Source organism: Erpetoichthys calabaricus, chromosome 4, assembly GCF_900747795.2.
Source record: "Erpetoichthys calabaricus chromosome 4, fErpCal1.3, whole genome shotgun sequence".
Taxonomy (NCBI): domain Eukaryota; kingdom Metazoa; phylum Chordata; class Cladistia; order Polypteriformes; family Polypteridae; genus Erpetoichthys; species Erpetoichthys calabaricus.
Genome location: NC_041397.2, coordinates 55167506 through 55180377, shown reverse-complemented (window position 1 = coordinate 55180377; position 12872 = coordinate 55167506). Strand labels below are relative to the sequence as shown.

At 36.6% G+C, this 12872-nt stretch overlaps 1 protein-coding gene across 10 annotated transcripts in view; it reads right to left on the bottom strand.

Moving 5' to 3' along the window:
• Positions 1–12872, bottom strand: part of phldb2b (pleckstrin homology-like domain, family B, member 2b) — a 313692-nt gene that overhangs the window by 26005 nt on the left and 274815 nt on the right. For all 10 annotated transcript variants that reach the window (XM_051926504.1, XM_051926502.1, XM_051926503.1 and 7 more), the window contains 2 exons: positions 3921–4011; positions 2809–2955 (listed from right to left, as the gene is read on the bottom strand). In XM_051926504.1, coding sequence (XP_051782464.1) covers positions 2809–2955; positions 3921–4011 — 238 coding nt within the window. The remainder of the gene's footprint in view (positions 1–2808; positions 2956–3920; positions 4012–12872) is intronic.

Below are 12872 nucleotides of genomic sequence, written 5' to 3'. Positions count from 1 at the left end.
ATTACACTTGCCTAACGCCTCTCCTAAGGGGACATACTGTGGAATCTAGGCATCAGTCAAAGCACCAATCACAGGCCCGATTAGAAAGCGGGAAGCTGTGATTTGTCGTCTCCCTCCCATTTAACAATCACAGCCCTTGTTACAACACACTATGTATGTATGTATATATGTATATATGAAGAGGATGGATGGATGGATGGATGTATATGTGTGTGTTTATGTATATGTGTGTATATATATATATATATATATATATATATATATATATATATATATGTATATGTAGATATGTATATATATGTTTACATAACCTCTTTAACACACTACTTCTCCGCTGCGAAGAGCGGGTATTTTGCTATATATATATATATATATATATATATATATATATATATATATATATATATATATATATGTGAATGTATGTATGTATATATGTATGTCTATATTTATATATGTGCATATGTATATATATATATATATATATATATATATATATATATGTGTATATATATGTAGATATGTATATATTTATATGTATATATATATATGTAGATATGTATATATATATGTAGATGTGTAAATTTGTATATGTATATATATGTATATGTAGATATGTATATATATATATATGTATATGTATATATATGTTTACATAACCTCTTTAACACACTACTTCTCCACTGCGAAGTGCAGGTATTTTGCTAGTACACTAATAAAAGGCAAAGCCCTCACTGACTCACTCATCACTAATTCTCCAACTTCCCGTGTAGGTAGAAGGCTGAAATTTGGCAGTCTCATTCCTTACAGCTTACTTATAAAAGTTAAGCAGGTTTCATTTTGAAATTCTACTCGTAACGGTTGACAACATCCGCCATGTTAAACTTTCTTATTTATGGCCCCATCTTCACGAAATTTGGTAGGCGGCTTCCCTGCGCTAACCGAAACCGATGTACGTACTTATTTTGGTGGTATGATGCCACTGTCAGCCACCATATTGAACTTTCCAACGGTCTTGTTACTTATGGTCCCATCTTCAAGAAATTTGGTACGCGGGTTCCCAACGCTAACTGAATCCTACTTACGTACATATATACGTCCATAGCCTGTAGCTCGGTCGCCGTGTGAGGTGGCGTTGGGTCCCCCATCCCCACGCCTCCCACGTATATAAGGCCATCCGTCGCTCCGGTCTCTTCATTCCCTTCCTTGCTTCGTCACGGTATTCACGTCTCCCTGCTGATAACTGCAGCCTTTTTATTTAATCCACGGCTTCTCTACTGTTTTATTGTTCGTTTATTACGATTATAGTTATTGTGTAGGTATTTTAGACTTAGTTTACATTGTTCAGGTACACATTTCCTTTATCGTTCCAACCGTACCCCCATTAACATGTCTATTGAGGTGATCACCATCGATCAAAGAACTGTCACTTACCGAGTGGTTTCCATGCCCGGAGATGGCACCTGCCTTTTCCATTCTCTGTGTTACATATTGCACGGCCATATCAGGCTCACTCTTGATATCCGGAAGAACATTGTGTCTTATGTATTGAATGACTGGGACAGGTTCAAGGTGTGGACTGATGACGGTACAGGAGATAATTATACTACACAGGAGCACTATAAGAGTGAAATGCTTAAGCCCTTCACCTATGGTTCTGCATGTGAGTTGATGGCTGCCGCTGAATTGTTCGGTTGTCGCTTTCAAGTGTACCGAAATGGCCAAATATTTTACACCTTTGGACAACCGCCAATGCCTCTTACAAAGCTTTCGTCAAAATGTTTACCCCAATCTACGAAATCTCCACGAAAACGACGTGTCATGGTTGAGGGAGAGAGCTATCCTTACACCAAGAAAGGGCATGACTATGACTATAAACTACATTTTACTTCAAGAACTACCTTCACAACCAAAAACATATCAGTCTGTGGATTCAGTTGTAGAAGTGGAAGACGTGGTGCACTATCCGGTAGAGTTTCTCCACACTCTGAATCCTCCAGGCACTCCTGAGCATAATCTAATTTTGAAGGTTGGGGCACCAATAATGTTACTGAGAAACTTACAGCCACCGAAACTTTGTAATGGCACGAGACTTCAGGTCACGTGTCTGCAAAAGAACCTAATTGAGGCAACTATTTTTACTGGCAGTGGCTCAGGGGAGAGAGTTTTTATTCCTCGCATCCCCGTTATACCCTCTGATCTCCCATTTCAATTCAAATGCCTCCAATTTCCAGTAAGGCTCTGCTTCGCAATGACAATTAATAAGTCTCAGGGACAGACCCTACAAAAGGTTGGCATTGATTTGAGGCAAGATTGCTTTTCACATGGCCAACTGTACGTTGCATGCTCAAGAGTGAGCTCAGTGCACAGCTTGGTCATATTACAACCAGAGGGCTGAACTGACAACGTGGTATACAAACAGATCCTTAACAAATAATTATTGGTATATTTTCCCTCAGTTTAAAAAGGTTTACTTTTCTTCTTAATAAAAATTTTAAGGCAGTACTTCGCCGCTGCAAAGTGTGGGTGTTTTGCTAGTTAACTATATTTGTGCTTAAAAATCTTTAAAAAAAAATATATTTACATACAGTTCGTATGGTCTGGAACAGATTAATTGTATTTACATACAATCCTATGGGGGGAATTACTTCGGTTCACGACCAAATCAGGTTACGACCAGAGTTTTGGAACAAATTATGGTCGTGAATCGAGGTTCCACTATAACTGCATTGTAATGCAATGAAATAAAATCCCAGAACTTGATGTTCTGCTAGAAAAAACTGATGTCAGTGTTTATTGTCATTTTACCTGAGCCCTCTGCTTTTCTCTCAGTTTGACCTCCTTTTCAATTAACTTCTGCCGACGATTTGTTTCCTCTTGCAGCCTCTTTTCCAGTTCTTCACGTCGACGTTTTTCCTCTTCCAAAGCTTGCCTTTTTGCTTCCATTTCCCGTTCCTAGACAGCAAGATGATTTAAAAAACATCAAAATCTGAGCAACAACAATTTAAAAAAAAATTTGCAAAATGATACTGCAAACAAGAAGTACCTTTTTTATATAATAGTATTAAACTCTATTGATAAAGTACAGATTTACTTATAACAAACAACAAGCAAAAAATAAGCTTTTTTGAAATTCCTAAATATACCAAGTTGTTCTGAAAATCTGCAGTAATGAAATATATATAAAAAAAAGACAGTATAGAGAACATCAGATATCAGCTGTATATACCAACTACCGTTTAAGGTTAGTTAAGCAGTTTCAGAATTTGATTATTTTGTTCTCCATTTTGCCTTATCTGTTTTTATATGTAGCATAGTGTCATGGTTTAGGGCCTGAACACATTTTAAAAGAGAACGACAAAGAGTACAATAAATTAGTAATAATTATTTGTTTTATTCCATGTAGAATGACTGAATGAGTAGCCAAGTTACACACTGAAGAGTGAGCTCTTTTAGAGTTTTATTTTTTTGTTTTGTTTAGGTTTGTTTACTAAAATGGCCATCAATATCAATATTCCTGATGCACTTAATTGATCTTTTCATACCCTGAAGAGAGTAAGACACGAAAAGTTATGTTGTCAGATCAAGTCTTCTTAATTACTGAATATCAGGTACAAGAATTTGTGTTTTCTACTGTTAAAAAGCCAGAACAGACCACATACCATCTATTAATATTCCTTATCATCACATTTACGTTTTATTATTACCACCAGATTAAAAGATCACTAACATGAAAAGCATACATGACGCAACATGAAATTAGTTTAATCCAGAGTTTTTTTCCTTTTTAGAGGGTTATTTTATTAGAAATAATACAGTAGTAATTTCACAAACCATCATAAGGTTTAATAAGCATTGCAGAAAACATGACTTAATGTCTAAAAATTAATTTATCAGTCTAGAAGGACATATTTATTTACCCTTGACTCAAGAAGGCGTGTCTTTTCAGCTTGAGCCTCCCTTAAAAGGCGCTCCATCTCTTCTATTTTGGCAACATTGGCAGTACTAGCACTAGAAATTTGTGAGAGACAGACAAAGGAGTTATAATCTTACATATTTTGGATGCAAAATACCCTTTATCTTAAATCAAAAGAAAAAAAATACAAAAGGCTATACTTGTAAGTAGGTGAGCACTTTTAAAAGAGAATCTTCAAAGCAATTGTAACTTTGACAGGTATGAACAACACAGCAGGAAACAATCCCTTTTAATGCATTGAAAGATTGAGCGCCAGAACTTTTTGGCATCACTTGCACAAGGGATAAAACATGTGTTTCTAATCTACACATGAAAAGAAACACAAGAAAAATCTATATGCCTTTATCCATACGAGGATGAGCACAAATTATACAAACCATATACAAACATAAAGTACACTAACAGTTAAGTACTTTTAAAATTATTGTAACACATTCAAAGGTATTTGATATATATTCTTTTTGTTCTCAAACAGTACTGTATAGACTATGATTATTTAGAAATGGAGAATAATGTCATTAGAACTAACTAATAAAGCCATACTCCAGTTCTCTTTCAAGGATTAAAATCAGCTCTGACAGACTTGTTTGTACATGGGCTGCCCCAGATATAAGTCAAGTTTTATGCTACAAATGTTTCTGAAACATTCAAACATTAATATAATTGTGCCATTACTTTAACAAACACAAAAAGAACATGTCTGGTTACTTTTAGATGAGATGACTATACAGTAAATTACTACTTTACCCATTACAACAAATAATACAAATTCAAACTTACTGTTTGACCTATTTAAATTTCTTTCATGCATGATGTACTTGAGTTAAGGGTCAACCTTGCCTTGTTAAATAATAATGTACTGTTTAATTCAAATGAATAGGGTTTTTGTTTTTCTCATGGAAACTACAGAGTGCCAAACTATGATTTCTCACCAGAATGCCTTTAAGTGTGGCATTCCCATATTTTGGTATTTGTGTGGTTCCGGTCATAATGCACTGAATTCTTGATACAGTCCAAAATATTCTGTAATATCTGTAAACCTGAAGGTGGCTTTGGTAGAAGTTGTGTATTATTATTTTAATTTAGTTCAATTTAAATGTATTTTTGTAAAGGGCTATTCACAAAATACAGACTATGACCACATACACAAATTCACAACTACAAGGTATTAACAGCAAATTGCTAACCCATGCAAAATTTACATACATGAACACAAACTGCTTTAAACACACAGTATATTGCCATGATGTTTTTTATGTTTAAAATCCTTTACCAATATTACAGATATGTCCAAATGACAACAGAGGATCGGGAAACTAAAACTAAATGTGACAGCATTCCTGGAAAAAAAAGAAAAACCTTGGGTGTTCACAGTTGCTGACAACTGACAAATCAGTCAAAAGTCAATGTCACAGTCTAAAATGGGTGTGAGCACCTGCTTTGTGTTTGTGGCTGATTTGATCACCTCCTATGCAGAGGATGAAGAGACAAAAATAAAATCCATAAAATGATTTCCTACATCTACATTTGTATACTGTGGTGTAGCGGGTCCACAGCTCAAGACAACAGGGCCACTTTTTAAATAAATAATCGCCGCACTCGCGGCTTAGTGAGGGGGCATGGTAGTGTGACGGGAGCAGGTTCCTGGGTGATTTTGTGATGCGGGCAGTCCTCACTTAAGTGCACAGGTGAGGAGTCGTCCGCATCCGTAATTGATGCCGGGAGATGCTGACTGCCACACCTGATCCACGTCTCCGTAATAAATAGAAGCGCAAGGCGGCTAGGAGAAAAAAAAGGAAAGAGGAAAAAGAAGAAAATAGAGGAGAGAGAATGGGAGGTTAAGGAAGAAGAAGGCTGGAGAAGTGGGGAGCCGGTGCGAGCGAGCGAGTGACAGCAGGCTCGCATGAGCAAAGGCAGGCAGTTGGTAGGAGAGCCCTGGAGGAGTGTGACCAACTCTCAGAGGGGGCAGATTGAAGCGGTGGCTCCAGCTGAACAATTGGGAGGAGCTGGAGTGACCGGCAGCGGATACTGGCCACTGAAAGGACCGGAGTCATGGAGGGTTTGGGCGTGTTAAGCCCCAGCGTGAGTGCCCTGGTTGCTGGGGGAAGAAACCCAAGTCTCGGTCCGGCTGGAGCCCGACGTAACCGGGGATCAGAGGGCTACCGGACCAGTATTGAAGGAGCTGCATATGCTGGTAGGGCGACTCCCCTGTTGCGGGGCCCGGAAGGAAGAAGCAGGGGAGTAGCCGGGTCAAAGAAGGATGCACCAGGCTTTGTTTTAAAAAGACTGCTTCCAGCCATTGTTTTAACCTCGTTGTTTTTAAAAGGATTTTTTTTCCTATTGGATTTTAATCTCCACCTTTCATTTGTTTTTATGGGATTATTTATTTGAAGACTTTTTTTGGTTCTGACTGTTTTAATAAAAGCACCTTTGCACTTTTTGCACCATTCACTTGCTTCACTGTTGTGCCTCACTGTCCGGCTCATTGGTGTCCTTAACGACGGTGTCGGGTTCACAGCTCCCAGAAGCAAGACGGGAGCATGTAGCGGAACCCGCATCGTTACATATACGCTTAGTTAATGAAATGTTTCATTTGATTGGGTTGTGCTTTTTATTATGTTTGGTTTTCTCTTCTTTTAGGAGAAAAAAAAAAAGACGGAATGCGAAAGTGAACACAATCAATTGAGGTAACAAACATTAAATTTATCTTTTTTCAAGACCTAATTTGGACCCATTCCCAACACCAAAAAAGAAAACAAAAACCTCTAAATGGAAAAAATTACAATATACATAAAAAACATAAACACATACACAATTCTGCACACTTTTATATCTCTGATAGAAGTTATCATCATCAATGTTAGACAATCCCCACTGTATTCAAATATGAAGTAAACTTATCCCATAAAAGAAAAAAGCTGATTGATGATCTATTGTGGGTGTGCCTAAGCTTTTACAATTAAGCAAAAAATACTATATCCATGATTCAATGGGAGTACACCAGAGGTATACGCTGCTTTCATTGTATAATGATAGGCTGGCATGCTAACAATGAAAGAAAGGAAATACAATCTGCCTCATGTTTCGATAATTGTACATTATCCATTAGAATGGCAAAAAGAGCAATGAGGGGATTTGGCTCAACAGGAATGTGAAGGATGTCAGAGAAAGACTCAAGCACTGCCATTAAAAACGATAATTTAGCACAAGAGCAAGACATATGCCCCAACAAGCGTGGACTGTTTCTGCATTTATCACATAAATGATCTACTTCTGGTTTAGTTTTACCTAGCTTAGTTTTGCATACACAGTATATAGTCGATGCAACACTTTAAACTGAATCTCAGTTTTGTTCCCAAATAGAGGTCAGATTTTCTCATTTTTTCCATAAGTCTGCAGTTCGCTCTCTTTGAGTACTGTGTGGTTTAAGTCCAATTTTGTGTCAGTGTTAACAGCAAGAACAATAAATAATTAGAGGGAAGAGATACTGCTGATTTAAGCTCCTTTATTTAATTTGTTTCATTGCCCTTCTGGAATTAGGTTAGGTGAATTGAGGTTGAATTGATCCTAGTGTGTGTGTGTGTGTGTGTATGTACGTTTGCCCTGCAATGAACTGGCACCTTAGCCAGGTGTTGTTCCAGTGTTGCACCCTATGATTGCTGGGATAGGTGCCAGCTACCTCGTGACCTTGCCTTAGAAAAGTGGGTTAGGAAGGAGGATACATAGATGGATTATCACTGTTGATAATTATGTATTTCATAGGTTCAGGAAGCTGGGTTTACAGTATAACCCACTTTGGATATTGTCGTTTTGAAATCTGCATATTCTACAAATGTAGAAATGGCCTTCACTATTTTACTTTGGCTTCTACGCAAATCTCACAGATGTGCAATTTGGGTTAATTGACCCCGTGTACCCTACTTTGGGGTGGTGTTATGTCTAGGGGCTGGTTCCTGAATTACACCCTAATCTGTTAGGATAGACACAGGCTCTTTGAGACCCAAAATATTATTAAGCAGGTTCAGTAAATAATTACTGGATTGAAAAGGGGAACCTTTTTTACATGCAATTTTTCTTAAACAGTAATTAAGATATAAAGATACCTGGATACCCTGAAGTTGAGAGTTGCACTCGAAGAATTACTACATATAAATAAAAGATTTTGAAATTATAGATAAACAGGAAAAGTAAATTTATGTATAAACTGTATGTTCTTCACTAGACAGTTTTACAATGGCAGTGTAGATGCCGAAAGACCAAGGACTTACAGACAGGATAAGGCCAGATACCTGGAGTGACAGTGTCAGTTCCAATGAAAAATGGTTAAGACTTTCCACAGTTTTACAGGAGTATTTTTAAGGGGGTCTGGCAAATTCAAAGTGAAGGAATTTAAACAGGGAGGTTTCAAACAGTGAGAAAGAGAGATAGCCAAAGGAGACATTGAAATGCTGGGAATAGGGGGTTTCGCGAGGAGTTGGCAATGCATTTGTAGATGTATAAAGACAGTACAAATATCATTATACTATGTGAACTTGAAGTAGAAGCGAAAGTGCCAAGACTTGTGTTGGAGTATAATTGTTTAGTAGGTATTGCTCATAGCCCAAACATTGGTTACTGAAGTTACTGAATTACAATATTTGGAAATTGCAGAGGGAGAAGTACTGCTCAGATTTAAATAGGCTAAAATCAAACAAATTGACCAGGACCAGATAATATTTACACTCGAGTTCTCAAGGAGGTTAGCAAGTACATGTGTAAACCCTTGACACACATTTTTAGGAAGTCAAAGCGTACTAGGAAAAGGACTGGAAAATGGCAAATATTATCCCATTATATAAAAAGGGTGATCATGCACATCCAGGCAAATAAAACCAGTAAGCTTAATGTGCATCACAGGTAAATTAATGGAAGGAATTATTACGGATAAGATTGAGCAACAAATGGCAAGAACAGGGGTTTTACTGAACAGTCAGCATGGGTTCAGAAAAGTGAGGTCATGTTTTAATAACATGCTGGAATTCTATGAGGAAGAAACAAAAGGATATGATCAAAGTGGAGCTTATGATATTATTTATCTTGACTTTCTGAAAGCATTGGATAAGGTGCCACATGAGAGGCTGGGCATCAAACTGAAAGAAGTGGCAGTTCAAGGTGTAGATGGGTGCAGAACTGGCTCAGACACAGGAAGCAAAGGACAGGCTCAGACACAGGAAGAGTTATGGTGCGAGGAACCATGCGAGTGGTGCCCTCAGGGGTCAGTGCTATGGCTGCTGCTGTTTTTAATATACAGTATATATAAACAATTTGAATAGGAATATAAACATCAAGCTGATTATGTTTGAAGATGATATCAAGCTAGCTGGATTAGCAGATAATCTAGAATCCGTTGAATCATTACAGAAGGACTTGGACAGCATACAGGCTTGGGCAAATTTGTGGCAGATGAAATTTAATGTAAATAAATGCAAAGTATTACATGTAGGAAGTAAAAATGTCAGGTTTGAATATATAATGGGAGGTCTAAAAATCGAAAGTACACTTGTCAGCTGCCAGACAGAAGGCTAACTGAATCTTAGGTTATGCGGCACGAGGTGTAGAGTACAAGTCCAAGGAGGTTAGGCTCAAGCTTTATAATGCACTGGTGAGGCATCACCTGGAGTACTGTGTACAGTTTTGGTTTCCAGGTTACAAAAAGGACAGTAGCACTACAAAATGTCTTGAGAAGAGCACCTAGGGCTGCAGGGAATGAATTATGAGGAAAGATTAAAAGAGATTAACTGAGCCTTTTCAGTTTAAGCAAAAGAAGATTAGGAGGAGACATGATTGAAGTGTTTAAAATTATGGGAATTACTATGGTGGATTGAGACTGTTATTTCAAAATGAGTTCATCTAGAACACGAAAAGCTTGTTCCAGGTAAATTTCACACAAACATTAGTAAGTTTTTCTGTACATAGAGAACCAAAGACACATGGAATAAATTAACAAGTAGTATGGTAGACAGTAGGACATTAGGGACTTTCAAAATTAGACGATGATATTTTAGAAGAATTAAGTAGATAAGAATGGTGAGCTTTGTTGGGCTGAAAGGCCAATTCTTGTCTAGATTGTTCTAATGTTGTAATGTTTATTTAAGTATGCTTGTGTGAAGAATTTGCATGTTTGGGTTAAACAATAAAATGTTTATTAAATAGAGGCTGAACTGTTAATACTGTGTGATGTAATGAATATTTGATATTTTTCTTACTTTTGTTGTTTTTGTTATTTGCATTTTAAAATAGATAGCTATTAAGAATGACAGGAAATTATACCTGATTTCTTATAAAGAGTGTACAGAGGGAAACAAAATATGTAAATTGTTTTGAATTTAAATACAGTAATCCCTCCTCCATCGCGGGGGGTTGCGTTCCAGAGCCACCCGCGAAATAAGAAAATCCGCGAAGTAGAAACCATATGTTTATATGGTTATTTTTATATTGTCATGCTTGGGTCACAGATTTGCGCAGAAACACAGGAGGTTGTAGAGAGACAGGAACGTTATTCAAACACTGCAAACAAACATTTGTCTCTTTTTCAAAAGTTTAAACTGTGCTCCATGACAAGACAGAGATGACAGTTCAGTCTCACAATTAAAAGAATGCAAACATATCTTCCTCTTCAAAGGAGCAAACAAATCAATAGGGCTGTTTGGCTTTTAAGTATGCGAAGCACCGCGGCACAAAGCTGTTGAAGGTGGCAGCTCACACCCCCTCCGTCAGGAGCAGAGAGAGAGAGAGAGAGAGACAGATAAAAAAATCAATACGTGCCCTTCGTGCTTTTAAGTATGCGAAGCACCGTGCAGCATGTCTCTTCACAAAGCTGCTGCACAGAAGGTAGCCAACGTGAAGATAATCTTTCAGCATTTTTAGACGAGCGTCCGTATCATCTAGGTGTGCGAACAGCCCCCCTGCTCAATCCCCCTACGTCAGGATCAGAAAAAGTCAGCGCAAGAGAGAGAGAGAGAGAGACAAAAGTAAGCTGGGTAGCTTCTCAGCCATCTGCCAATAGCGTCCCTTGTATGAAATCAACTAGGCAAACCAACTGAGGAAGCATGTACCAGAAATTAAAAGACCCATTGTCCGCAGAAATCCGCGAACCAGCAAAAAATCCGCGATATATATTTAAATATGCTTACATATAAAATCCGCGATAGAGTGAAGCCGCGAAAGGCGAAGCGCGATATAGCGAGGGATCCCTGTATATCAATAATTGGATACCATATTTTGTGAAATGAATTTGAATAATGTACGACAATAAAAAAATATTTAATACAATTATCAAGTCAGGATATAAAATCTATTACTTTTAAGTGTTTCTTTATTGTTCTCATGTCCCTTTTCTCTTGTATTTTACTTTATGTATTTCCTCCATCTATAGCTTTGGTATTTTACTCCACTGTGTACTAGTTCACAAGTGGTTAATACAAAAACAATTACATTACACAATGGAATGCACATGGTACCGGCTTTGAGGGTTACTTTTAAAGCTTGACTTAAAACAGATGGCTTAAATTTAGTTTTACCCTTGCCTTACTTTTATAACAAGTATATCCTTCAAATTTACAAATTTGCCATAAAAAATTTCCTTTGCCAATCATCCACTCAAATATTACCTTTCCTTTGTTAGCTGAAAATTTATTGTAATTACAGCACAGAAAATGCTAATAAAACCTATGCAACCAAGATGTAGCATCTGTCTCGAGAAAAACAGAAGAGCACTTTACTTTCCATGATGACATGTATTATATCAATTTATGGATATTTAATGGCTCTGTACATAAACGTATGTGCCCACATGAGTTGAGTGCAGATGTAATTATAAACCTTCTTAAATGTTATAAATCAAGCATGACTTGACAAAGGCCAGCTAAGAGACTAAATAAATGAACAAGTCCAAGGCTGCCAGGTTTTCAGCATCCTTTCTGTTTTTTGACCACAAATCAAAAATAAGTCCAAACAATCCAATAATAAAAGTATTGCCAACTAACTGGTTAAAGAATGGTATTTTTGATTATACAGTATATCACATTCTTATTTTTTAAAAACAAGCATGTAGTAAATTAGCAGGAAGTTTCATGATAACCCACCCTAATCACAGCCAGATAACTATCACTGCTGGCTAAACAGGGAATGCCAATACTTAATTTAAGATTTATTCTAACTCTCAAAAAAGCAAACCTTTAAACAAAAAAAGCAGTACAACCAAATCTTTTCAATGATTATTACTTTATTTGACTTCAAATTTATTTGGAATTTCTTTCTCCCCAGGAACATAATCAATTAAGGCAGTAAATCAGGTAATACTTTAGGCATTTATTAAAATTTGAAACTGAAAGCTTATAATTTAAATATGAATATCTTAACATTATTCCTGAATAGCTCAAATATTTATTAACTTTTTCTATTTTGTTTTAGTTACTTAGAAATAACACGCTACCATACAAATATAACCTGTCACATGCCTTTGTGTATGTACAGTGGGTTTCTATACAATGCAAGTAGTGGCAGTAGTAGCAGCAGTAGAAATAAAGTATCTTAAGTGGACACATACTTTTATATGCATACAGAAATTTTCTCAGAATGTCAGTTACTATAGTGCTACAAAATATTTTTACCCATTAAGCCCTATTATAAATCATGAGTATAAAACCCATGGAAAACTTTTATAAGAGGAAAACTTGCTGTTTACTTTTATTTATGTATCATTTAAAAGCTGAAGAACATTATACATTCAAGAAGACCTATAATGTATGCATGCTTAAAATTTACATTTTACAGAGATAAAGCATCACTCTATTCTAAGTAGTAGTCTATGTATAAATCACTTCATGCTATTTTTTTTTTTTTTTTTTTTTTTTTT